The sequence below is a fragment of the Rosa chinensis genome, chromosome 5, assembly GCF_002994745.2.
Source record: "Rosa chinensis cultivar Old Blush chromosome 5, RchiOBHm-V2, whole genome shotgun sequence".
Taxonomy (NCBI): domain Eukaryota; kingdom Viridiplantae; phylum Streptophyta; class Magnoliopsida; order Rosales; family Rosaceae; genus Rosa; species Rosa chinensis.
In genome coordinates, this window is record NC_037092.1 from 45812113 (window position 1) to 45839693 (window position 27581).

A 27581-nucleotide genomic window follows, 5' to 3' on the forward strand; every position below is an offset into this window, starting at 1 on the left:
AAGGTGGAGATCGGGGAGAGAGAAAGAGAAACCGGCAGCGTGGAGAGAGGAAAGAGTGGCGTGGATGCAATTTCTTAATTATACTAAGGGCAAAATTGTCATTTAATTATAAACTGGGGGTAAGTGGCAATAAAAATCTGTTGCTAGGGTAAGTGGGATGATTTTGTCCAATTTTGGTACTTTGGGTCAAGAACCCTTTAGCAAAAGCCAAATTTGACTCTGCTCCAGTGCTAAACTATCTCAAATTAGTACAAAAAATTTGTTAAAATAGCTACACTTCTAGATGGGCACAAAAAACACCAACAATAGCAATCCATAGAACATTTATTTATTTATTTGAAGAATAGATAATTTCATTACTTATCAATGGCCAAAAGACACGTACATCAAATACTGTCTTATATCAAAATTATATTTGGCACAAACCGCCAAGCAAAATGACAGGTAACCCTCATTGCTAACAAAATGCGCTCACTTATTTGAGCCTAAAAACCAAAAGGATCCAAACCTTCAAAACCTAACTCTCCTTCATAGTAAAACTAGTTGCCTAGAGACCTCAATTGGTGTACAACTAGAGAAACTAAGAATTAAGCCCATAAAGACCAAGCCCAAATGATAGGCTAAGAACTAAGCTGAAAAAAAACTAGACCGAATAATGCACACAGGTGCGTCGAACATGGGAAAATCCACCTAGACAAAATTAGCTAAAAACTAAACTAAAGATTTGCAAGAAGCATAGCAAACGACCAAGGCCCATGGCCCAAAATCATAACCCAACCCATGAAGGAGATCCACTGGCCCTAAACCAAGAGACCACCACCATAGATCTGTGTTGCAACTATCCAACACTGCCGCCCCGCTCCGATGACCGACTACGACTCCCTTCCACAACCATAAAACTCAGAAGACAAGGCTAACGAACTAGAAAAGGCAACACTGTGCTCATCCCTGATTAGAGACCGCTGCCTCAGTGCACAATGCAACAACATCAAATTCTGGCAGAAAGACGTCTCCACCTACCCAGCCAACCGGCCACCAACACTCACCAATCAACAAACAGAGTCCATCCGCCAATCTCCTAGTCCTCCGACCTGTCGATCACCCACCACGGCACAAAACCAGATCAGAAATAGTAAGAATCCCTCGCCGTCCATCCAAAAGCCAGTCATGATCTCGTCCCACGCCCATTGAACCCGTTTCTCATCTCACAAGGTAGATCGGTCCGTCCAACGACCGCAGCCCGAAAGCACGTCGCTGGACGGTTAGGAGGAAACTAGAGTTTGTCGCTTGCAGCTCTCGGCTCTCGATTCTCTAGGACAAGTTTTTCTTATTCCTCGGACATCTGTTTCATTATTGCAATCCATAGAACATAAGCAGACCTTCTGTATTAAAAAACTTAATATAGTTCTATAGTTATGGTTGAGAAGTGGGAATAGATCTCTCTAAAGTACATAGAGATATTTTCATTAGGGTTATTATCACAAATGGTACCTGAACTATATCTCAATCTTATCGATGGTACCTGAACTTCAATTTTGATCACAACCAGTACCTGAACTTTTCGATTTCATTTTAAATGGTACCTAGAGCCACCTCCGGTCACTAATCCGACTAAAAACGACATGGAAGGCGATCATAGTGATGATTTTTTATGATTTCGAATGTTGCAATCATATATAGTGATGATTTTTTGGTAATAGACTTGCCTTGAACTTGTTTTTTATTTATTTTTTGTTTTCTTAGATTTGGCTTTTTTAGCCGGAATAGTGACTGAAGGTGGTCTTAGGTACCATTTAAAATGAAATCGAAAAGTTCAGGTACTGGTTGTGATCAAAATTGAAGTTCATGTACCATCAATAAAATAGATGATAAATTCAGGTACCATTTGTGATAATAACCCTTTTCATTATTAAGTTACATATATATCATGAGAATGCTTATATTCTTATTCTAAAAATACTTGCAAAATTACTCTAAAATCGTAATGCACCCAACTGGAGAAAAAAAATCAAAATCAATTTCAAAACCAAAATCAAATCGTTTTCCATTTGGCTGAAAAAAAAATAAAAAAAATAGAAGATCATCCTCTTTAATTCCCAACTGTTGGTTTTTTTCTTTTTTTCTTTAACCCCTGGCCTTTTCTTAAAAGTGAAATAACCATAGGGGAAAAAGAAAGAAAGGGTCGAATTCATGGTGGCCTGAGCGGGTCCCAATGCACACGGTTCCAAACCGCTTTTGGCTCCCTACAAATACCCACATTCCCCTCCCATCTTTGCCATCAGCCACACCACAAAACCCATAAACATCATCCCCTACTTTTCAGTATTATTCATCATATATCATATCGATCTCTCTGCAACTCAATCGCACACCTTCAGTGGTCTATAGCTACTTCTTAGCAGACCTCTGTTGGGTGCTACCTCTTTGACTAATTCTTCTCACATCCATCAGGTAATTATTCATTTTTTATTTTCTTATAAATTGTATACAGTCAAATCACATGCCCGCAAGTACCAACATACTTCACATCTACAAATTAGTTTTTCTGATCGTTGTTTTTGGTTTTATATATTTTGCAGCATCTACTCTCTGAGTTTAAGATGCCGGGTTGTCTAAGCAAGAGTTTACACTCTTCTTCTCATTTCATGAAGAACATGGAGCAAGAAGCCAAAGTCACTGAAAAGCAGGGGATCGTCACCATTCTCGGCTCCGACTGCGAAAGAAACAAAGCAGCTTCTCTGCGACGAACACTGTCGGCCGACATGTCGTCCAAGAAATGGCTTGCTCAACAAGGTTTCTTCTCTCCCATGAAAAAGATTGCATCATCTAAAGAGCTCTCCATGTCCATAGCGGACAGCAACTCATCTTCCTCCTCTGATGAGGACGAGGATCATTTCCGAAACAGGAAGGCTCAGCAACAGAAGATGTTCCATATATGGACCCCCATCGATCAAGATGATCAGATTAAGAAGACCAAGAAAGAGATGGCCGAGGGAAAATTTGATATCTGGAGCTCACTGGTGAATCAAAAGGATGGAGCAGAAAACGAAGCAAACAAGATTCCAGAAGCACCTTATGTTCATCCTCTTGTGAAGAAACAATCGAGCTCTTTGAAAGGAAAGAGTCTTGAAGTGTGCACTGAAAGCCTCGGATCCGAGACTGGTTCTGAAGGCTTTGGATCATACCCTTCTTCAGAAACCGGAGACATAGAAGTGGCTATTAAAGAGGAAGAACAAGTGGCAGAGATTGAACAACCGCCGCAGCAACAACAAGAAGATCAAGAGAAACAAGTGAATACACAAGCAGTTTCGCATGTGGAAGAGTTCCGAGTTGTCAAGTACAACTCTGCTGCTGCTAAGAAATCGGCTGCGGTGGTGGTTCGATCATTTCCTCCTCCTATCCCATCTTTATCGGGTTCTGATGGAGCGTCTCTTCGCATTAAGACTCACCGGGACAACGGGCGAGTAGTCCTTGAAGCCGTGTCGATGCCTTCTCCCAATAACTTCCGTGCTCAACGCCAAGACGGCCGCCTTGTCCTTACTTTTGTGAGTGCTACTCCGAGCTCTTTTGAGGAGTTCTCAGAGAATGAAGAAGTGGTTGCTGAAGAGCAGAAAGAGGAATTAGAGTACGAGGAGAAATTTGTCAACTTTGTGGAAAGCGAGACTGAGGACGAGGATGACGAGGAGGATGAGGATAGAGAGAAAGAGGAGGAAGTTGAGGTTGAGAGAGTAGTAGGAAAAGAAAGTGGAATCAAGGAAATAGAAATTGGGATGGAGGAAGCACCAAAAATGTTGACGAGTAGGGTGACAACTGTTCATAGGCTAGCACTAATGATGAAAAAGCCAATTGGGTTGGCTAATAGGAGTCAAGGGTGGGCTGCTAACAAGTTTAATCAAGTAGTTAAGTATGGAAGGGATGAGGAGGAGGAAACAATGAAGCCAACCCCACTAGCACAATCACTTCCACCAAGGCCCGGCCGCGTGGCTCGGTTGATACCTAAGTCACAGGCCGCAGCGACAGCAACACCCGCCGCCGCAGCTTCTTTGAATGCTTACGAGTACTATTGGCGCACCAAGCCCACAGCAGCACTCAACCCACTTTCCCAAGCAGCTTCCCCGCCCATGAAGAGCAAGGACCAAATGGCAAATCAGCAGCAACAATTGCTGGTTTTGAGAGGCAACAAAGGGGATCACATGGTTCCTTTGTCAAAGGGTTGCAAAGAGCCTAGAAGGTCTCTTCTATTCTGGGAGCCATACTGCATTGCCACTTCTTGATCATCATTATCCACATCCTCTCAGTATCGACCCTTTGAAGGGTTGATCCAAATCCATTGTTACTTGCTACGTACCCATTATTAATTTACTCTATCGGTCCTCTCTAGCTCATAAGGTTTGTGTAGTCAATTAATAAAAGAAAAGGAAGGGAGAGACAACTTTGATTTAGAGGATCAAACAATGATAACAGAGCAAGATAGCAGCAGACATTTCAAGTAGTATGTGCGTGTCATATATGATATGATTTATAATATAAATTCCCTCTGTTGTAGTATCTACAACAAAATCATAGCGTCATCTTTAACTTTGGTGTATTGTCTTGTATGTCTATGATATAATGATTATATTCTTTTAAAACCTAGCCAATGGGATTCCACTAAGGGTCGTGTCTGGCCTAATTGATGTTTATATAGGGAACATCACCATCCACTACGCTACTACTTTGGTTGGTATTGTGTTTATGAGTCCCACGGTTTTCTTTTTCAGACCTTTTATTCACTGTTTTTTGGAGAGTACTTGTGTTCTGGGCCGGGTTCAAGCTCCATCCATCGAGCCAAGAATGCAAGGATGCTAACTGATATAGAAGCAAAACCCTTCCTCAGCTTTACTTTTATCTAAGGAATGAAATGGGTTCTTCCATCTCCCAACCTCTAGTGAAGAACTACTTCACTCTTACCCGGTCGGCCACCATATCGTAATTAGTTAGTTAGTTACATAATAAGTAACTAAAACCCTTCCTCAACTTCAGTCTTGAAGCAGAAGTAACCCACCCGCTCTGCCATCTCCGCTACCCCTTTCCTCTTTCGCTGCTTACAGTACCTGTGTCCTTCGCCGTCACTCCCTCCACATCTAACCAATGACGGGCGTCGATGATGTGACCTCTAGACTTATCTGGTGGGACGGCTAGTTTCTTCCGATCCGGCGATCATCCCTCCCCATCTCCTCATGTCCCAGATTATCCGGAACTAGCTGGTGTCCGATCGAGGCTTGGTGGTTCGTGAACGTCTTAAAAAGACTTTTTTCTGCGTTGGTTTATTGATCCCGGCGGCGGTAGTGATGCATTTTCGAGTTGATGTCCATGATGGCTAGGGTTTCATTTTCAGTGATGAATTTAAGCTTAGAAGCTCATTAGTTTTATTTTATTTACTCTCTATTTCATTTTAATAAAGGTCCTTGACTCATAGCACCAAAATATGATAAAGTTAGTCCACTTACACCACCAAGAGATTTTTATTCCTACTAATCCAATTTAACAGCTAGATAACGATTTTGGGCTCCAAAAAATTAAAAATTACAAATTCTCTCTCTCTCTCTCTCTCTCTCTCTCTCTCTCTCTCTCTCTCTCTCTCTCTCTCTCTCTCTCTCTCTCTCTCTCTCTCTCTCTCTCTCTCTCTCTCTCTCTCTAGGGTATTTGCCGGAGGCTCCGGTGGTGTACAAGGCCGTGTCTGACCTAGGGATCGTAGACAATCTGGAAATTCCAAGCTACCATTCGTACATCTATGGCCAGTGCAAACCGCCGGCGTTGATAGGTATGCATATGCCACCGGAAATTGGTGTTGCATTGATGCCTAGATTTAGTCAAAATTGCAGGTTTGACTAGCAACAATTACTATTTATCAAAAAGAAGAGAATAGGGGCATTGCACGTTTCTCATCTTTCTTTTTCTTTCTATCTTTCCAATCATACATTAGGTGTATATATGACAAAAGGACAAATTGAAATGGATGTATTATTTAATTAATAAGAGTCCATGGTATGTCCAGTTAGTTCTCCTTCAACTGTGGTTTGTGTTCACATATCATTTATTATTACCGTCTGCTGGCTAGTGTTTCCAGAATCCTAAAGATACAAGGTTTGGCAGGTTGACACAGTTTCGAGTCCAGGGGAAATATGGGTATCAAAACTAAAATTAGCAAACTTGAAATTTTGATTATTATTAGTCTTTTTTTTTTTTTTTTTTGAAAGGGGTTTGGAACCCGGCCTAGTTGGAACCCAGCCCTGTTCCATTTATTGAAATAATATTTTGCAATGGGGGAGACATAAAACCTGAACCCCGTGCTACATTAGAAAGATTACAATAATCCTCGTAGAGTACATCCTGAATAATAGCAGGAGTCTCCTCTAACCACACATCATCCAGCCCAGCAACACTAGCAAGGTGTGCAAGCCTATGTGCAACACCATTTGCTTCACGGAAGATATGCCTTATTCTACACGATTGAAAAGAAGAAAGATAATCTTTATAATCATCAAAACACGACTTACCTCTGAAAAATCATCCTCGTAGTAATTTAGAGCAGCAACCAGAAGGGCAGAGTTGCTATCAATGTCAATTTCAGACCAACCTTGGTGTATACCAAGTAGAAGACCAGCTTTTTTTTTTTTTTTTTTTTTCCGATGACAAACCCCAGCTTTTGGTTGAATACTGTTTTGGATGTCTTGGACTATTGACAGAGAGAAAATGACAGCATAAACCCAAAACAAAAGAAAAAAGAAAAAAGAAAAAAATCAATGGGCAATAAAGATCTATTAGAGGGCAATAGACGTTTTGAATTGATATAATCTCTTCGCTTTTTTCTTTAATCAAAGTTTTTTTTGTCTAATTTTAGGAAGATTAGTTTCCATTTTGGTAATTGAAACGTCTATTGGGAGGCAATAGAAGTCTATTGCCCCTCTATTGGGGGACAATAGACGTCTATTGGGGGCAATAGAGATTGGGGGGCAATAGACGTCTATTTGGGGCATTATATGTTTTCAGAAATTTCCAGAGGGTAGTGGTCGGTGACTGGATTCCGGAGACCTGTGCCCGGATTTCGGTGAAAATTGGCCGGATTTTGGCTACCGATGATCGGAATCCGGCAACCGGTGACCGACTCCGGCGAAGTCTCATATGGTTTCTCTCTCTCTCTCTCTCTCTCTCTAAATAACAAAGGTGTGAGTAAAATGGTATTAAAAAAAAAAAAAAAAATCTTAATGGGGTATTAGGGAATACCTCCTTAGAGTGTTTTAGGTAAGAGAGAATTAAAAAAATGGTCCTTGACCCAAAGCCCCAAAATGAGGGAAAATTATCCCACTTACCCCAGCAAGAGATTTTTGTTCTCACTTGCCCATTTTAAAACAAAATGACAATTTCGCCCTAAGCTAATTAATGAATTTACATCGTGCCATCGACCCAATCTGCATACGCGCTCTCTCTCACCTGAGTCACCTCGATCTCTCTCTCTCTCTCTATCCAACTCGGTCACCACGGCGAACGACTTCTGGCACCGACTGACCGAGACGATCTCGCCGGACATCCCTCAGCTCACTCTCACCTTGATCTCTCTCTCATATCTCTCACACCACCGACTCCGACGCAGCCTCGCTTACTGCAAGTTTCCTGCTCCGACGACCATCCTGCTCCGCCTTCGTTTTCTTCTCCCATCATCGATCAGGTCCTCGCAATCTTCTTCTTCTTCTTAATTCACTTCTTAATCCACTTATGCTTTCGAATTCGTATGCTCGGCACCACCCAAATCTTTGCCATAGTCGGAGGCGGACCCGACCCGGCCAACAAGTCATGATCTGGGACGACCTCAAGTCCCTTGGGCATCCACGACATGTCGTTTCAATCTGAGGTCAGGGGACTCAAGCTCCGGCATCAAATCGTCGTCGTTTTGAACAAGAAGATCATCGATTTGTTCATAGGTTGTAAAGAATCACAGTTGCGAACTTAGGGGTCCGGTCCAGGCTCTACAACCGGCGAAGAAGGGAGAAGACTAGGTGGCCAAATCAATTTTTTTTTTTTTTTAAGTAATGGGACAGTAGGAAAGGAAAAAAAGTTTTGAATGTCTATTGCAGAGCAATATACATCTATTGGGGGGCAATAGACGTTTTGAATTGATGTAATCTCTTCGTTTTTTTTCTTTAATCAAAGTTTTATTTGTGTAGTTTTAGGAAGATTAATTACCATTTTGGTAATCTAAACGTCTATTGGGGGGCAATAGACGTCTACTGAGGGGCAATACATAGCTGATAGTCGTCTATTGGGGACCAATAGACGTCTATTAGGGGCAATAGACGTCTATTGCCCCTCTATTAGAGGGCAATAGATGTCTATTGGGGGCAAAAAAAACTTTCCGGTGAGATTTTCAGCAAATTTAGGTGGGCGGCAGCCGGTGACCGGAATCAGGCAAAAGTTGGCCGGAATCCGGCGGCGGGTGACGGGCTCCGGCGAAGTCTCCTATAGTTTCTCTCTCTTCCATTTTCTTTCTCTCTCTCTCTCTCTAAGTAACAAAGGGGTGATGGGTAAAATGGTATTAAAAAAAATTAAAAACAAAAAAAAAATCTTAATGGGGTATTAGGGAAGACTCCCTTAGAGCGTATTGGGTAAGAGGGAATTAAAAAAACTTAATGGGGTAAGGGGGAAAAAAATCCCTAGAAATGGGGTAAATGGACAAAAACCCTTTTAATAAATTTGAAATTCACATGGGAGTAGCCGAATAGGTTACCGGCCTTAATGAAGCTGCAATTTTTTAATCTTCACCATACTCTACTCCCTTTGTACTTGAGCGGCGAGGCATTGTTATGTAGTATTATGTGTATGGTTTACTTAATATGTTAGTAGTCTATGTTAAATATTGTCTCCTTGTTTCTCTTTAAAAAAATCATAGATAAATGTTATTTTGTATCTGAATTTGTGGTTTCTAACTTGAAAAATATAATTAAAAATATGAGAAAATGTCTATTTATCTAAATTTGAGTTACACTCACTTACCCAAAACATCTTATAAAATTACACCACTTACTCCATAAATTACTGTTTTTTTTTTTTGCTCTAATACCTACTTAAGTTTATTTTTTATTTTTATTGTTTTTTGTTTTTTTAAGGAAAATTTTTCCCTCTCTCTTTGTCACTTTGAGAGAGAGAAGTCATCCGGAGATCTCGTCGGATTCCGGTCACCGATCACCGGCAACCAGACTTCTCTAAAAACCACGCCGGAGGTCTCCAATGAAGTAGTCAAATATTTCATAGGTCATCGGAGAGGTTATAGGAGACTTTTATTGGGCCCCAATAAAACCTAATAAATTTTTATTGTCCCCCAGTAAAAATTTATTGGGTTTTTGTTGGGGGTAATAAAAGTCTCAGGCTACCTCTCCAGTGACTTATAAAATCTCCAACAATCTCCTTAGGGACCTCCTGCAACCTCTGGCGACCGGTTTTATTGAGAGGGATAATAAAAGTCTCCGGTGACCTATAAGATCTCCGATAACCTATTTGGGGACTCAAGCAACCGCTGACGATCAGTGATCGGAGTCCAGTGCTCAGTGACCAAAGTCCCACTTCCAGTTTTATTGCCCCTCAATAATTCTCATTAAACTTTTATTGCCTCCCAATAAAACTCAATAAATTTTTATTGGGTTTTATTGGGGGGGTAATAAAAGTCTCCAGCGACCTCTCCGGTGACCTATAAGATCTCTGATGACCTCTTTGAGGACTTCCGGCAACCTCCAGCAATAGTGATCAAAGTCTGATGTCCGGTGATCAGAGTCCGGTGACCAGTGACAGTCAATTGGTTTTATTGCCCCCCAATAAAAATTTATTGGGTTTTATTGTGGCGTAATAAAAGTCTCCGGCGACCTCTCCGACAACCTATTTAGGGACCTCCGACGACCGGTGATAAGAGTCCGACAACCAGTGACCGAATTCTGGTAAAGTCTCTGATGACTTTTTAATTATTTAGAGGCCAAACTTGTCTTTTTACCTTTAAATAGGATAAGTAGGCACAATAATTTCTTAATAGAGTAAGTGGGCATTTAGATCAAATTTAGGCATTTGGTCAAGAGCCCTAAAAAGATCGGTCTAATTTTACATAAATAGAACCGCATTCTATTGTACGTTAGACCCCATCGGACTATTCACAAACCAGATGATAACATCAATGCTATTGACTAACCTAGTTGGTTAGAAAATATTTGAACGTTTCAATGCAATTAGGTTAATCCGTTTATCCCGATCAAACTGAATGCATCGAACTTCTGTCAAACCCTAATGAACAACAAGAAATATGATAATTGCTCTAATTTATCTACAATCAGGTACAGTATCCAAGATCATCACAAGATTCGTCGACTCTAATAACTTTGGCTAAAGACTTTTAGATATAGATCATTAAAAGGGTCTTGTAATATCCGTACAAATGCTTGTATTTGTAAGCTTCGAGGTCTGGTTAAATATTACAATCTAGGACTCTCAGACTCTCGGATTGTAACTTCTTCACAGTCTCGTCTTACAACTTAAGATACACCTTATACTCACCTTAGTCGATTGAACCTCCCTAAGGTCGTGCATTCAAACGACGGATGTTTTTGCATGCCTTTGTAGTTGATGACTTGCAAAAAATACTCAATCTCGTCTGTCCACGTTAATTAGTTGATGACTTACTTGCCTAACATATTGCAACTGCGTTATGACATCTGCAGCCACTAATCATACATTCAAGAGGTTACCCCGCTTATGCTATATTATGCAGAGTCGGTAGCTAAAAGTAAGTAATTAGAGACCAGTCTTCCGTTGAATATGTTTGCCTTTCTATGACTCTCAAGGCTCGCATTCCCAAAAGCATCGTATCCTTCTTCATCCCGAGACCCCCTCTACTTCTAATTATCATGTGGAGTGGTAGTGGCCTTCTAAGAAACTCTGGTTGGCTTTGTATGAGGATCTTCCCAAACTCGAGGCAGTGAATGCATCGGTCGTGCTCATGAGTAGGCCTGGCAACGTGCGGGTATAGTGTGGGTACGGTGCGGGTTCTTAACGGGTCGACCCGGTAAAAACCCGTTAGCTTAACGGGTTTCGCAGGCCAAACCCGGCAGGTTTGCGGGTTTTCCGTTGGAACCCCTTAAGACCCGTAAACATTTTTTTTTTTTTTAAACTTTTTGTCAAAGCAATTAAAACCAATTAAGACTTATGTATATAACCCCTCATTTGCCATTTTCTTTATATGAACTTTTTTTGTTTTCTATTTTGAAATTTTTTATTTTCTATCTTTTTAGATTTTTTTTCCTTTTCTTTTTTGACAAAAAATAATTCACAAATCACAATTATACGACGATCCAACAGTCAGACTCTCACAGATCATCTATAGGATCATCTTTATCGATTTATACGATGATCCAACGGTCAGATCCTCACGGATCGCCCTTAGGTTCATCCGCTCAAAATTATACCAAGATCCAATGGTCGGATCACCTAGAGGATCATTTTTACCGATTTATACGATGATCCAACGGTCAGATCCTCACGGATCGCCCTTAGTTTCATCCTCTCAAAATTATACTACGATCCAACTTTTAAATCCTCACGGATCACTTAGATGATCATCTTTACCGATTTATACGATGATCCAACGGTCAGATCCTCACGGATCGCCCTTAGGTTCATCCTCTCAAAATTATACGAAGATCCAACGGTTGGATCATCCCGGATCGCCCTTAGAATCATCCTCACAAAATTATACGACGATCCAACGGTCAAATCCTCACGGATCGCCTTTTGAATCATCTTTGCACAATTATACAAAGATCCAACGGTTGGATCGTCCCAGATCACCTTTAGAATCATCCTCACAAAATTATACGACGATCCAACGGTCGAATCCTCACGGATCTCCTTTTGAATCGTCTTTTCACAATTATACGAAGATCCAACTGTTGGATCCTCATGGGGAATAAGAAAAATTATAAAAATGCCCTTGTTGAAAAAAAAAAAAAAAAAAAATGGGGAACCCGCATGGGTAATGGGAAATGGGTTTTTGGAAAGGGTTTTGAGTTAACGGGTTTAGCCCGCAAAACCCGTTAATTTGCAGGCTTTTTTGCGTGCGGACTTTTTTTAGCCCGGATTAATAAACGGGCGGGTTTGTGCGGATTTTTAGAGTGCGGGTACAGTGCAGGTTTGCGGGTTACGGGTTTAAATGTCAGGCCTACTTATGAGCAAGCCTATCAGGTCTCTAGGTTGCAAAAGCAAGCATCCTATACCACCCAAAGAAGAGAAGAAAAATAAGGTACCATTGTGAATTACATACCAAGTAAGACCTACTTCTCCTGAACCTATAGGGAAAGGAAATTGTCTTTCTAGTTTTGGTGCATGTTACAAAACCCAACATGGAAGCTACGACCGCTCATATTAAGAGCAAGTTCACCCGTTGAGTCACCGGGTCACCTACTATTCACTGTTTTTTAGTGTATATTTTCATTCTTTGGGTCACGAAATACACTATGCAGGTTAACATGGTGATTTAGAACACTGTACAAGGTGACCTAGGGCACAAAATACACTGTGCTCGTGACCCAGAGGGTGAAATAACACATAAAAAGCAGTGAATAGTAGGTGACCTGGTGACCCAACGGGTGAACTTGTTCTAATGCATTATTTCTTGGGCAGTTTCAAAGAGCAAATTACAAATGGAGATAGCGATTGAAGTCAATCTTTGTAGCCTATAGACTTGATAGTAACTTTGCAAGATTAAAGGTTATCGATCGAAATATGTATCTATTCTTGCCAATATCTGCGTACCCAGAGACATGGATAAAGGAATCCATGGAGAACAATTAACCCATCTCTGGAAGGAATGGTCGATTGTCGTTGATGAAAGAAGAGAATAATTCATGAAGAACAAATTCCATCTGTCTATACTGACATGGACAAAGGCCACCCCTTTTTACTGAGGGCGTTCAAAAAATTGGAGGAAAAAAATAAAATCCACCAGTGGAACCTGTTAGCTCGTGTCACTTGCTAACATTTCATAGAAGCACAGAAGCAGAAGATAAGAACAAAAACTTCACATATTTCATGTGTCGGACAAAAAGATGACTTATCTTCACACACTGTTACATTGTACAAAGCAAAGATGAAATATTACACAAAGCAACACCTTACCACCTCTATGATACATGGACGCTCACAAAGATTCTAAAGATTTTATATATCTCACCATCACAAATACAACCCACCCCACCTCGTGTTCTCTTGAAAACTAATATGCCTAAAAACGAGGAATAAAAATTATATAAATTAATCAGAAGAATACTCGGCACTACCAATCCATAGGAAGAACCAAGACTGATTTCTACCTGCCTGTGGCTCAATTTACAAATGGTGGGTGGACCCGAACTGCAACTTTTAGTAGTACATTATACAGAAGTAAAACCTAGCGCCGACAACAGTCTGCTTCTTCAACTTGTATCTTCTCATCATTGCATGGCCTAACCAATTGTGTAGCAAAAACCAAGGCTTCAAAAAGCCTTCAAACTTGTAATCTGGAAAAAAGATCACATGTTTGGAACTTCTTGTATGTGGCATTATACTCTATACAGCACTGGAAATCCCATGTGGAAGGAACGAGGCCAAAATGAATATGACGAAGCAATTCAGAATAATCAAACTATATCCAAGCAAGGGATCCCCGGTCATTTGCTACTTGTGGACGGCCTCTAGTTGGTGTTGGAGGTCTGTTAGCATTCAGTTCCTGCTCTCATAACAAACCAATGAGAGAAAAGTGATTAATACAAAGATAGCAAACAGAAGTCAGGGGGACCCAAACAAGTCAACAGTAATAGTACCTGCATCCATGTATCTTCAATATGTCGTTCGGGCGATGTTTCTGGTGAAGAAATTGCTGGTGGTAAGGGATGAATGAGTTTCGGGACCACCACAAGATCTCTACCTAAAACAAGGATTGCCCCTGCATTATTTGCTGTACCTGTTGAAAGTGGTCAGAGCCAAACATGAGATGCTAAATTGTTTTAGGACCTCAAAGTGGCAGAAATAGTCAAGAAGGTGAGCAGCTACATACCACAGTAATTGGTAGCAGAGAAAAGTGTAATCAAATGTCCCTGGGCAAATCGTTCAAAGCCATCCATTACACATTCATGAGCGCGTACAATCAACTGAAGATCATTGTTGTTGCAGAATTCCATGACACGATCAGGCTACAATATCAAACTCTATTAGATGACCTAGAACACAAATGGATCTACGATACATATTCAAAAATTTAGCTTTTCAGGTACTTCAGAACATAATAACTCTGAAGATTAATATAGTGAGAAAGCTGAATGGATCTGATGCAACACGAGTTGCATGATCATCATTGCCTACGTCAATCTAGACTGTCAAACACTAGAGCAATTCCTAAACAACTGTATAAGGAACAACAATTCCATTACTTTAACAGGTAATCGTTATTTTGTGTCCAGGAACCCTAGGTCTGTTCCTTGGAGTGCGGTTCTCAAAAACCAAGATAATACATTGACTATTCCAGTGTTTGGAAACTTCTGGAATGAAAATGCATTCTCAAATTAACAATAACCTGACACTGAAATTGTCAGGTTTTTGCATTTCCAAAGGAAAGGGAGGTCTTTGCTTTCTGTTAATTTGAAAAAGGAAAAACCCGACTACAAAGGATTGTTGTCATAATATGAAAAAGGAAAGCAGAAAGCGATTGTAACATTGCTCACCCCAAAAGTAACCAATCCAGGACCCCTAGCATTTGGTCGCAATCCTTCCACACTATCATTTTCTGTTGGGTCAGACCTAAGGAGAATCACAAGAAAGCATTATTGATCAACCAAGACACACAGCATTATTGATCAACTAAGACACACACACACAAACACAAACACACAAGGACACATATACCAACATCCACTGACCATAATAAATCCATAAGAACGATCGAGCCTGCTTCCATTGTAATAGGACGCTGGAGATTCTCAATCTGTTCAACATGATTTATTGACCGACCAATACCACCATGCATACAAATGATTTTCTTCTCAATTAGAGCAGCTAGAGGAAGCCAATTGAACAAACGGTTTATTCGATGCCATGCCCATATTCCATCTCTCTCACCCTATTTATAAGGTCATCAAGTTAGTAAGCATCAGAGATTGATATAAAAATGTAACAGACATCATACAAATGTAATATAGTACCATTCGCTCAATGCATTCGATCCGAAAGCCAAAAAGAGCATTAATATCTGCAGCTTCATGATTACCCCTAATTAAGTGTACATTTTGGGAATATTCAACCTGAAATATTAATATTAGTGTAAATCTTGAGCAGGAGATAAGAATTGAAGATAAAACTGATACAGAATAACAGCCGGGCCAAATTGTACCTTCAAAGCAAGCAGAAGAGAAATGGTTTCCAAGCTATGTTGGCCTCGGTCAACATAGTCTCCTAGGAAGAGATAGTCAATATATCTGATGTCCACATAAAATAGAACCTTTGTCAGAAATATGGCGTTTGATATTGTAGACTCATGAGCAGATAACACAAAGAGGGCAGAATCACATAATGCCCAGAAAGCAACAATAATATTAATATAATAATGTCTGTAATCAATGAGCTAAAAAGGTAAATACCTTTGCATGTGAATGGTGAACTACAAACATAAAGAATATAACATGTACGTAAACAAGGCCGACCATACAAGATGGATCCAAAGTGATTTGCATGAAACCTAGACAATCAACCTTCTGTAGCAAATGCAATGCAGTTCTGATCAGATTTATAACCAAAGGCCCATCTCGTAAATTCCAATTTCTTCCCACTAGAAATGCATGTATGTGTTGTTGCCTCTTAGGAAATGGGTATATTATACTCTATTTAGGTTTAGTTAGAGATTCAATTGCCTAGTCTTAGAACTTTCTAAGGCTCACTTTGTGGTGGGTATCAGAAGTTCATAACACATAAATATAGAACGAAGATGTTTGGTGTCGTTATTTATTTAGGGGTTAATTTCATTTTACCTCCCTAACCTTCACACCTTAAATCAGTTGTGGCCCTACACTTTTAGGGTGTAAAGGTCAGGGAGGTAAAAAGGACATCAGGATCTTCATTTTAATATGATGCCCAATAATCTTTAAGCCTATTTATCTTCAGGTTGTTTCCGGAATCTTTTTCTTGGTGGTCCTGACAGTAAAAAAGGGTCATATGTCTGTGGACCAGTAAAAAAGGTCCGCAAAGAAAAAATCCTATATGTTTTTAGAAGAGAACTAATTGCAGCTCAGTAACATTAGCAAAAGTTACTGATACCAGTGAGTGCCGGTCAGTAGCATTTGTAAATGTCTAATCCTTTTCTATAAGCAGAACCTTAAACTTTCACGCTAGTATTCTTTTGTAAATTGCTCTCTCCAATATTCCTTTGGTATGTGCAGTCAAAAAGACATGTTATACTTGATAAATTACCAATGCAGAGGGAAGAAGGAAGTAGGTCGCCTGTTTGGTTATTATGGTTGCAGAAACAACCGTCTTGGCAATATACAGAAAAAATATTTGTATGCAAACTAATAAATTAAGATTCTATATTACGAACAGCACCAGCTTTATTCAAATGTTTATTGTAAAGCTAGTCACTACCATTTCCCGACTTCCTAATTATAGAATAAACATTCAGATAATAGTACGAGTGAAGTACATTGTTATACTATCATGGTAAATATTAAAGAATTTAATGCAAAGTCGCAGGCATATATGCCATAGCAGATGTAGTACAGGTTAAATTAAGAACCTACGTGCAAGAAAATGTTAGATTTTCAAACCATAACTACATTTCTTGAATCATAAACATAAAGACACTTACGCGATATCCCCAGCAGTTGAAGGTGAACCATACTCATCAAAAAGGCGCATGAGATCGCCAAATTGCCCGTGTAAATCACCAAATATCTTGATAGGAGCCCTAAGTTGTAAGACACTTGGTTCACTAGAGAATATCCGTTCAGCACTATCACAGAGATCTGCTATTTCATTGCAATCCAAGAAAAATTGCCTGCGAACAGGAGGCTTCCATCCACGTGGCTTTAAAAGATGTGCTATTACCTGGTAGTAAAAGAGAAAACTCATTAAGAATGTGACCCCCAAGTTGATATGTAGACATCACATGTAAGATGAAATAATAAACTGAAAACTAGGGCTGGGAGCAGTACATTGGTGAATAATAGGTGATAGGATTATACTGTTCACTAGATAAGAAATCGGATAGAACATGCATGTTTATATAGCGTTATTCACGGTTGAACTATGTCAGGAGAATGGATACTCTCTTAATCCTTGACAAGTAAAAACATAGCCAAGGGAGTATTAGCTAGCACAGGATGATAGGTATTTCAAGCAAATGATAGGTTTTTATAAGCTTTGCTGGAAGCAACTAGTTACTTCCTGAAATGCCTCTTTATTTTAGTATGGTCTAGTCTGTCCAATACCTCCTTCCTTCCCGCCAACATACGCTACTAGGAGAGTAAGCAAGCTATACCTTGCCTGCTACCACATGATAATGCTTACTTGCTAGAAAAGTGCCTTTATGCATTCACACATATACAATACATTTAAGCTCCAAAGTCCAAACATGGTTTTTCTTATATCGAGGGAAAACAAACGTAAATGTTTATATTTTCTAACATAAAATAGCATTATCTGAATTAGATTTATTATTTATAACAGTTGAATGTGTTCATTCAATTTATCACGTCTGAAAAATCAAAAAGGAACCTGTACCTTTTTGGGCACACTATTAATGGACATCTGCCGATCTAATAACTTCCTTGCTGCAGTTGCACTCTCCGGGGTCCCATAGCTAACCCGCCTGCCTTCATTTTCAAACTGATCTATTGAAAGCTGCCTCACCATGCCGCCCAAAGCTCCCCCAGTCTCTGCAGCTACAACAACCTGAGAAAGCGTAAACATCACATCAGTGACGGATCCAAATAGGTCTAAAGCTCATGGCTCAAATAGAGACAGCTTATAATAGTGAGCAATCATATACTAACAGCTCTATGATGCAGTCGCACTCCAGCTGACGGAATATTATTTGACCCTGCATTTTCAGGCTTGATCAAGGTAGATATTTGCTTCCCGCTCGGGGTAGCCTCTGAGCCACGATCTCTATCAGGTAACTCTACTTCTCCATTAACTTGTCGTGCCTTGGCAGCAGCCAAAGTAGCACTGATTGCCTCAGCTTCTGCTGCTGATGCTTCAACTAAATACTCTACACCTTTGCTCAGTCTCCTACAGAATAATCAACATACAGTATATATTTACAAGACCAAGACGTACCACTGACTGACTTCAAAGCTACAGCAAAATTTACACAGAAAAGTAACTAACCTGGATCCCTGGAGCAAGGCATTTTCGGTGCTTATATCAGTATACATGTCTCCATTTACAGGTGGGGCAACTGGACTTCCCAGCACAACAGCACCATCAGGTGCTGCTTCAGGCATTATCTGCCTCGTTCTTTCATCAATGAATCCATATCTTCCAGGCAAACGGCCTGGTGGTAAATTAGACTGAGCAGCTGCAGCTGCAGCATGTGAGGCTGCAGTTGTTGTTTCTGCAGCAGCCAGATCTTCCGCAACCAGTAGGTCATCAAGCAGCACCCCTACCACATAAAAACAACAATGAATGTGCTTTTTCTTTACAGGAAACAGAATTCACTAAAATAAAAAAGAAAATAGAATACTAATAAGGAATTCACTAAACTTAGAAAGCTAAAGCAGGCAACAAACAAGAAACAAAAAGAACCAAACTAGAAGCTGTAAGATAGACGAGAACAAAAATTCTCAAATTTGAAGAAATTAAATCAAAAAAGTGGAGAACTAGCCCTAAGCTCCAAAGAAAATGAAGCCCACAAATCATCCAGCTCCTCCCCACGCAAATCCTCAAAAATTCTTCTGTTTCTTTCCAGCCAAATCACCCAAAAGATAGCCATCACAACATATCTAAATGAACAGAACACCATTCCCCTCTTCCGCCCACCAAAAGATTCTGCCTTACTTAGCCTTTCAGATTGAAGTAGAGAGAGGAAATTGAGCAAGAGAAGGTTGTCCATCGAATGTCTAGAAGAAATTTACTTGATTTACAAGTAAATTTCCCTGAAGATTCCAGCAACACCTTCACCTATGGTCTGCAGGAGACCATCGCCACAATATCTAATTGAGATTATAGAGACATATGTTCCTTGACTTCATAATCATTCAAATTCCTCCGCTACCCAGTGATTTTATATTTTTTTTCAAAGGGGTCTGGAACCCAGACAAGCTGGGAGGCTCATCCCCACACCTGACTTATTGTATTAGAATTAACATTATGCATCGAGGGGGGCGTACAGCCTTGACCTCGTGCATAATAACAGGACACTCATCTAACCAAACATCATTCAAATGATTACATGAATCCTTACTACCCAGTGAATATGCTAGAATGTTATCAACAGTAAAATTTCATCAGCTAACTCCATAATGAGAAAAAGCTTGAACAAAAACCACCAAATAACAGCTTATAAATACATCCATTAACCACTAAATAGCCACACCTCGACTACCCTAATATGCCCATTTCTTCCTGCCCCCTTAGACACATTCCACGCGGAAATAATTAGAGAACTAATGAACCAATCAATAAGAACTTGGCTGAAATTCGAGATATTTGTATGTTGCATCCAGAAAAAAATTACTTACGGGTAATCTTAAGTTCTTAACCTCAAGAAACAAAAGCATTATTGATGCAAAACCTCAGTGGGACTAGTCATCCATCAACATCTTATTAGCATTGAGTGAAACTATGTTCATGCCAATAGCATCCAATGCATTTTGTGATTTACAAACATTTACTACGTTGATAAATACAAGTTTTAAAGTAGGGGAACTGAAAAACAGCTAGATGAATTGTTGATTATATCTTACCACCACGTAGACCACCGTATATAAATATCAGATCACCAACCGCGGCAGCTGCATGCCTGCAACGCCGTGTCAATTCAACTGCAGCATCTCCACCAGCTGCATCAGCGCTGTATCTACCTGTCCTTGGACTCGTGACAACAGATTTTGTATCGCACCAAACACCGGCTGCAGTATCCAACACTGTAGACAATAGAAATATGAGAATTCGTGAGGTCACATATGATGGAGAATCTGTTGAAAACAAAGGAAACTTTTCACCAGAAAACAACAGCAGAACTTAAAGAAAGCTACATGTATCTGTTTCTCATCAAAGCTTAGTTACTTTCCCAAAATTTTATACCCCCTGCAACCACTCTTTTAACTTTGAAAGAATTATGATAAGTAAAAACTATAATCAAGTACCTGCAACACTTGATGAATCTTCAACCATGCGCCCACCACCAAGGGCCCCTCCAGAAACATGCAAGCGTGCATTAACAAAAACCTAGCATCATAATATGCACGCAATTATTTTAGAAATGAAAGTTTCAAAAGGAAAGCACTTGGTGCAGAAATGCAATAAGTGGATGCCAAAACCTACTGCTGCATGTTGATATCTGGGAGAAGGGGAGACACCAGGAGCAATTGCCCATTCCCAACGGCCATCCCTATGTTTGGCAAGGCCATATGCACTTGCCAATGGCTGCAAGAAAAAAAACCAAGAAACAGTTTGAGCCTAATTCTCTGTGCAGAGACGTTACTAATAGAAGAAACAGCTTGCTTCATAAAATTGGAAAACAAAGGGGAAACAAAACCACATTTAAAAATACGACCTACGTAAGGGAAACAAATGGCTATGTTATACATTTCACAAATTTCAAACCCATCTTATCTATTCCTACACACCAGATTAAGACTTTTTATTAACTGTTTACTTTTGGTTAAAACTAAAGAATTTTATCACATCTAAACTACAGTGACCAATATGTAAAGTGTAACCAAATCAACCACTAAGACAACACAATAAACCTATTTGACTCACCACACTGTTTGCATCCCTCCCTCCACAAAGGAGGAGAAGACCATCTGACCTTGCGCTTGCAGTTGCATACCTGATCATATACAAAGAGTAAATGAGCTAGTTGACTACACAATATCTTAAAAAGATACAAGCATGTTACTCAAGCCACCATCTTCAGTGTGTAACAAGTCATATTGCATGTGAGTTAACAGATAACTTGATGATAGAATAGTTTCTTTTATACGAACAAAATATTTTACTATACCCAGATACATAAGAAAACCTCAAGATCAATTCTCTCAAAATTCCAGTTCTAAATATCAACTAGAACCATATACTTGTGAAACATATAACAAGAGATTAACAGGCATCTGTTAACAGTTGTCAATATTGTAGTTAATTTGTACATCAACTTAAGTGTGACATAGGTATTCAAGCTAACTTTTTTCTGGTCAAAAATGTCCTTGCTAATACTTAAAAAGAGAAAAGGGCCATGCTTCCGGTTCAGGTTTCAAACATATGGGAAAGGACATGCTTTTTCCTTTGTTCATCATGAAACAAAATATTAATCCCACGCAGAGGATAGTAGGCATTTTCAAAGACAGCAATACAAAAAATGTGAAGCAGACTAAACTCCCCGAACCAAAAATCCACTTTTAGTTAGCCGATGTTACCGATTACATACCCAGCTCCTCGTTCCAGAGGCACATGTATGTATTGTTTAACATATCACATTCAGTGCTTCGGTTAGTCTTTGATACGTAGCTTTTATGAAACAACCTAACCTTCATCCTAATAAAAATTTGAAATTATGTACCGGCACATTTCTATTCAAATATTTCCTATTATAGAAACCATAACATGTATTAGCCATATTCATATATCTGAAGCTTGCTTTATATTTTTTACAAGAAACATAGTTTATTAAAATAAAGACGAAGATTACTATACATGGGACAAAGCATTCTCAAATTTCTAAGAAACTGTAACATACATCTAAAACAGAATTAAAATCACATTTAATACAATAAGATGCTTCCTTTGTTGTACAGTACTTCCCTGGTTCCTTACTTTTATATAATAAAAGGTAAATTTAGTTTGAAGAGTCTCCTTACATATCACCTATAATATATTTCTGCCTATGGTCTAAGGTCTCCTATTCCTCTCTTTACAGCATCATCTCAAGTTGTAAAACCAATAGTTACTCTTATAGTAGCTTGAGTTTTAAATTATGCAACAAGGCTAGCAAGTTAAACTGCATAACTTCAAGAGTATAAAATTTTATCTCAAACTCTTTATCAATTACAAAGTGATGCCAGAATTTATATCAGGAATTCAAAGAAGCATTGACCGGTATATGACTTCAATTCTGATCATGGCTAATCAATGATTTACTTTGAGATAAGTCTATGAAGGTAATAAACCATGCCTTCTGAGAAGAAACCTAACTACCCACCCTCCCCCAACTCCCTTCTTGAAGGTTGCAACAAATTACTTTATCCTCTAATCCTACCAAGAAAGGGAACACATTCTTGCCAAAATGTCAAACAGTTTTAAAACATGGTGCTCACAAAATATGCACACACCCCAATGAAATATGTTTTAGATAAATGATTGTCTGTGAGCACATAAAGCAACCGACAAAATGGTAATGACTTTAAGCAGGAATTCAATATCAAAACTTGTTTTAATGTATAAATATTCATTTAGAAAGACTAATATGTGATTTTCATTTTCACATATGAATTTGACGGTCATAAATGTATTCAGGGAGGGGAGACGCACACCCACACACGCAGAGAGAGAGAGAGAGAGAGAGAGAGAGAGAGTGAGAGACTTACATGCATGGTGGTGGACCCTCCCCCTCTGGTTCCAACTTACGCCATTCATATGGCTTGGCAGCTGTGTCCAGTGCCCAAACATCAGCTAAAGGCCGTTTACCTGGAAAGCACAAACCAATTTCCCTTGCCTTAAATATCAATTGAGAATCTAAGCATATGAATACCTTTTCCTTCAAATACACACAGAAAAGATAGAAAGATAGACCCTGAAGGGACTCACCATCATTCCCACCAATTGCCATGAGATATCTTTGCCCCACCAATGCCATCACATGTCCGTAGCGTGGCCCTGGTCCAGGGCCTTGAACAACAACCCTATAGGAAAATTAGCTCCATTTCGATAAATAAATCATTCAATAAATTCTAACAAAAGAGAAAGCAAATCATTCAAAAGTTTAACCTGTGCCATCGAGGCCGTTGCTGAGTGAGGTCAAGAACATGTAGATCTTCAGCAGACAAACCAGCAGGACCAATTCCTCCCTGTATTGATATCAATCATTCCAGTCAGAATGGAATTATGTTTCTAAGAATATGTTAACACAGCTTTGACCAAAGAAACATAACCAATGAGATCAAACGCATTGTGCTAACCTGAATAACAACCATAGTTCCTACAGCAGTTGCTACATGTGCTGCCCTTGGTGTTGGTGGTTCTCCAAAGGGAGTGATCCTGAAAAGAATAACATTGTGAGCACTAAATTAAACAGAAAGAATACTAAGGACAAAAAAATAGCCACAGGCTGACAAGATAACTAATCAGTTCTTAGGATTACCTAGACCATTTATTTGTTAGGATGTCATAACAGTGCACATCAGCTGTGGCACCAGCTAGTCCTGAAACCAAGTAAATCACAATGATCATAAACTTTTGGGACTGAAATAATAACTGCAAAACACCAGAAACAATATTCCTTCCTCTTTTGAGCTCTTATTACAAGCATGAGCAAATCATATATGAATTGGGATAACAATCATGTTTTGGACCATAGAATAGAGCAGAAAAAGTAAACAACTTGATAGGGTTATAGGTCCTAATCACAACCGGCACCTAATTGCTACATAATCCATATATGCTAAAAACAGTATGTAAACAATGGAAGGTCATAAAGTTCGCATTTAAGGGTAAAAAAAACGAACAGTCTGACATCTATATGAGCATCAAAAGTTCTCACACAACATGAAAAAAATTGGGAATCTCAACATCATAAATTTACAAAAACAAGAGCCACTACATACATGCCACTTGATCATGCTTTAATTATAGAGAACTAAGAGCGAGGTCTTCAGCATCCAAAACAGTAAAGAAGTACATGCACATTGGTTTCTATAACCAAAATACTGAACCACTAAAATCACCAGGAGTAGAGCAGGTCACCACTACTTGGATGCGTGAATCCATGATACAGTTTAAAATTCTTTGCAAGGTATTCAGATTATCAAAAAAAGAAAACTGCTTTAAATCACCAGAGGCTCAAAAACTGCCAATAGCTGATGTGGCAGTTAAATTGCAAGTACAGATTTGTTTCCTGAATTGAAAGAAAGCAAAAGTATGGTTTTTGTCGCATCAATAATGTGAGAGCAAACAAGTAAATCTAATCAGTCTGTGATCAAAGAGCCTTAACATCAAGTAACTAGAACTTTGAATGTGTCACACAGTTCATTCGAATCACAACATCAACATAGAAATCAAGAGTAGTTTCAATCCATCCATAAATCACTTACTCCACTAGAGAATCAATAAAACCTACTAGCCAGCTCCCAGTTAGTGTATCCTTACTAGAAAGATATGGAAGTCGTTAAAAAAGAAAACAACATACTTATTCCGGCACTTCCAGCTGAAGATGGAGTCCCTGAAGCCGCAGAATTGCCCTCAAGGGCGGTGGCACCGCCGAACAATATCAGCCTGGGGCCAATGTATCCAGGACTGCCCTCCTCGCCAACAGCGGCGACCGCAGTCAACGTATGGCCACACCTCGGGCCTGGCCCGTCCTCCTTCTTCTCTAAAATTGCATTGACCACCGTGTAGGTCGGGGCATGCCGCGGCCCGGCCACCGGAGTCTGCTGCTGCTGCGACTGCGGCGAGGCCGGCGACTGAGGCTGTTGCGTCGCCGGTGACGCCGGCGACTGAGGCTGTTCCCCTAGCTGCTCTCCCTCCACTGCTGCTGCCGCCGTGCTCTGGTTCTGCACAGCCGGATCGTGATCGGCCTCCGGCGCCATCGAGGAGTCCACATCCATTTGTCTAAACCTTGATTGGTGCCCTAGCTTCAAGATCGGAACGAATTCGCATTCCTAATCAACATTTCGATTCCCAATCTCACCTGGCACACGAATCCGGATACTCGTAGTAATCGGAAACCCTAGCTCATATCCTCCTCGCTTTTTCCTTCAAAATCCAAATCCGTCAAATTCAAATTCGTCAAATTCAAATTCAAAGAAAAAGGTCCGCCGAGAAAAAATATCTAGGTTTTCTCTTTTGGTCTCCGGAGAAATGAAGAAGAAGAAAAAGAAGAAGAATAAGCTGGTTTTTTGGAGGAATAAGAAACGGGAACGGGGACAATCTCAAAGCCCCCAACAAACGCAAAAACACATCAAACTTTCTCTCTCCACCAATCGCTGCCTTTCTCTCTATAAAATTAAAATAAATATTTATCTCTGTCCATGTTCAAGTTTCTCTCTCTAGATTGTTTCTCACTTTCATTTCATTTCATTTCTCTGAGCGTAGGCTTATTACGGTAATGTCTTTTATTCCGTGCTCTCTATTTTTTCTCTCTCCGGGTATTTTAATAGTTTTTAATTTAATTTAATTGAAGTGCGGCGGCTATGTGGATATATAGTGGGTAGTTATTACCGTAATTAACCGGTAAGCACTGTGTACGGCGCCGCCTGATAGGGGTGGCGACGGCGGATGATGATGACTGGGCTACCGGATTAACCGGGGAATGGGTTCAACTATTAACGGTGATCACCGGTTCCTATTTCTGAGGAGTTTTGCCTTTTTCTCATCATTTGGGGGACATAGAGATAGCTACGCGTATGGAGGCGGTGGTCCTCACGCCCTCTCAGCTCAATCTGGTCTACTCAGTATTTATGAGGTCAAATATATGTGATTTTGAAAATTCTATCCAGAGAAAAAAAACACAAACAGAAGAGTGAGACTAAGAAAACCAAGTCCTTGACAGTTCTTTTTTTTTTTTTTTTTTTTTTATGGCTGAAAAACAAACAGAAAGTAAAAGACAAAACCTCTACAAACACCCCCCAGCTGATCCAAGTGGAACGCTAGGGACACCGATAGGGGCAAGCAGAAAAACCAAACAAAGGGATTATTAGAAGTATGCGTAGCCGAAGCTAAACGATCTGCCACAAAATTAGCCTCTCGATATACATGCCGAAAGATTATTCACTGAAACTGGAGAGTGAATACATTGATATCCCAGAGTGATGTTGTAATTCTCCAAGGAGTCTGGCATCTTCCTTGAATACAGTTCATCAATAATTTGGAGTCTAAACGATCTGCCACAAAATTAGTCTCTCGATATACATGCCGAAAGATTGTTCATTGAAACTGGAGAGTGAATACCTTGATATCCCATAGTGATGTTGTAATTCTCCAAGGAGTCTGGCATCTTCCTTGAATACAGTTCATCAATAATTTGGAGTTGCCTTCGACAACAATATTCAAGTGATTATGGAGAAGAGCAATATAAAGGCCATCTCGTAACGTCATTGCCTCTGCAACAAGAACTGATGCATTCCTCATTGCGAATAACAAATCCAATAGTAGCGAAACCATTTCTCACAGAGCCGTCAACGTTCCTATATCTAAGGACTTCACACAAGTCATCTAACACAAGGTTAGTAACCTGTGAAGGAGGTTGCTCAAAATAGATAGCACCAATCTCAGCAGATAGATTGCATCTTGAAAGGCCATCCGCAACCGTATTAACTTCTCGAAACACGTGGCTTATCACACACTCGGATAAGCTACTTTGTAGGTGTAGACAAAAGTTGATAACTGTCTTTAAAGGATGAAGATCATCAACTCCATTATTCATCAGACTAACCAACACTTCAGAATCACATTCTATGACCACTTTGTCCATCCCAAGATTAGCAGCCATTTGTAAACCTAGTAACATGCCCCATGTCTCGGCTTCCAAAACCTGACCTTGCCCAATATGAGCATCAAATCCATGTATCCAGTTACCATGCTGATCTCTAAGAACCCCTCCAGCTCCTATTTTTCCATTTAAATTAGCTCTAGCACCATCGACATTCAATTTGACCCATCCATTACCAGGTTTAAGCCACTTCAAAGCCACAGTAGTCTGGTCGGTCCTTGTATTCTTCTTTTCCTAAGCAAGATACCATTCGGTGGTACTATCCATAATGACCTTAACTGGGTTAATAGGGAATTGAAATCCTTCTTCAAAAATATTTTTATTCCTCCATTTCCAAATATACTAACAAGTGAAGGTAAATAGGACATTCCAATTCATTCCACCGTAACACTTCATTGTGCAATAACCATTAGCAGCTAGCCATCCTGCCCAATCAATTTGCATAGCTCTTCGAATACTGTCAAAACAGTTGATCTCCTACCAAATTTTGTTTACTCTAGGGCAATCTCTTAGCAAGTGCAATAAGGATTCAGAATGAGTATGACATATAGGACAAGAATTATCACTTGTGAGCCTTCTCTTCATCCTTTCAGCATTAGTGAGGAGTTTACCTTGAATAATC

The 27581-nt window shown here is 39.8% G+C and overlaps 2 protein-coding genes across 2 annotated transcripts; one reads left to right on the plus strand and one right to left on the minus strand.

Moving 5' to 3' along the window:
• Positions 1 to 2277: 2277 nt before the first annotated feature.
• Positions 2278 to 4560, plus strand: LOC112165737 (protein FAF-like, chloroplastic). The gene is made up of 2 exons (XM_024302361.2): positions 2278 to 2451; positions 2580 to 4560. Exon 2 carries the CDS (start codon positions 2601 to 2603, stop codon positions 4272 to 4274), a length of 1674 nt encoding a protein of 557 aa, XP_024158129.1. The 5' UTR covers positions 2278 to 2451; positions 2580 to 2600; the 3' UTR covers positions 4275 to 4560.
• Positions 4561 to 13076: 8516 nt separating this feature from the next.
• LOC112202346 (serine/threonine-protein phosphatase BSL3) lies at positions 13077 to 25560 on the minus strand. Its single transcript, XM_024343331.2, has 21 exons — positions 24659 to 25560; positions 23615 to 23675; positions 23433 to 23511; positions 23242 to 23321; positions 23062 to 23156; positions 22842 to 22941; positions 21022 to 21091; positions 20581 to 20682; positions 20403 to 20484; positions 20001 to 20180; positions 18424 to 18697; positions 18087 to 18324; positions 17815 to 17985; positions 16901 to 17139; positions 15434 to 15518; positions 15246 to 15344; positions 14964 to 15163; positions 14769 to 14844; positions 14105 to 14240; positions 13872 to 14011; positions 13077 to 13777 (listed from the first exon to the last, which is right to left on the minus strand). Exons 1-21 carry the CDS (start codon positions 25074 to 25076, stop codon positions 13694 to 13696), a joined length of 3009 nt encoding a protein of 1002 aa, XP_024199099.1. The 5' UTR covers positions 25077 to 25560; the 3' UTR covers positions 13077 to 13693.
• Positions 25561 to 27581: the final 2021 nt, after the last annotated feature.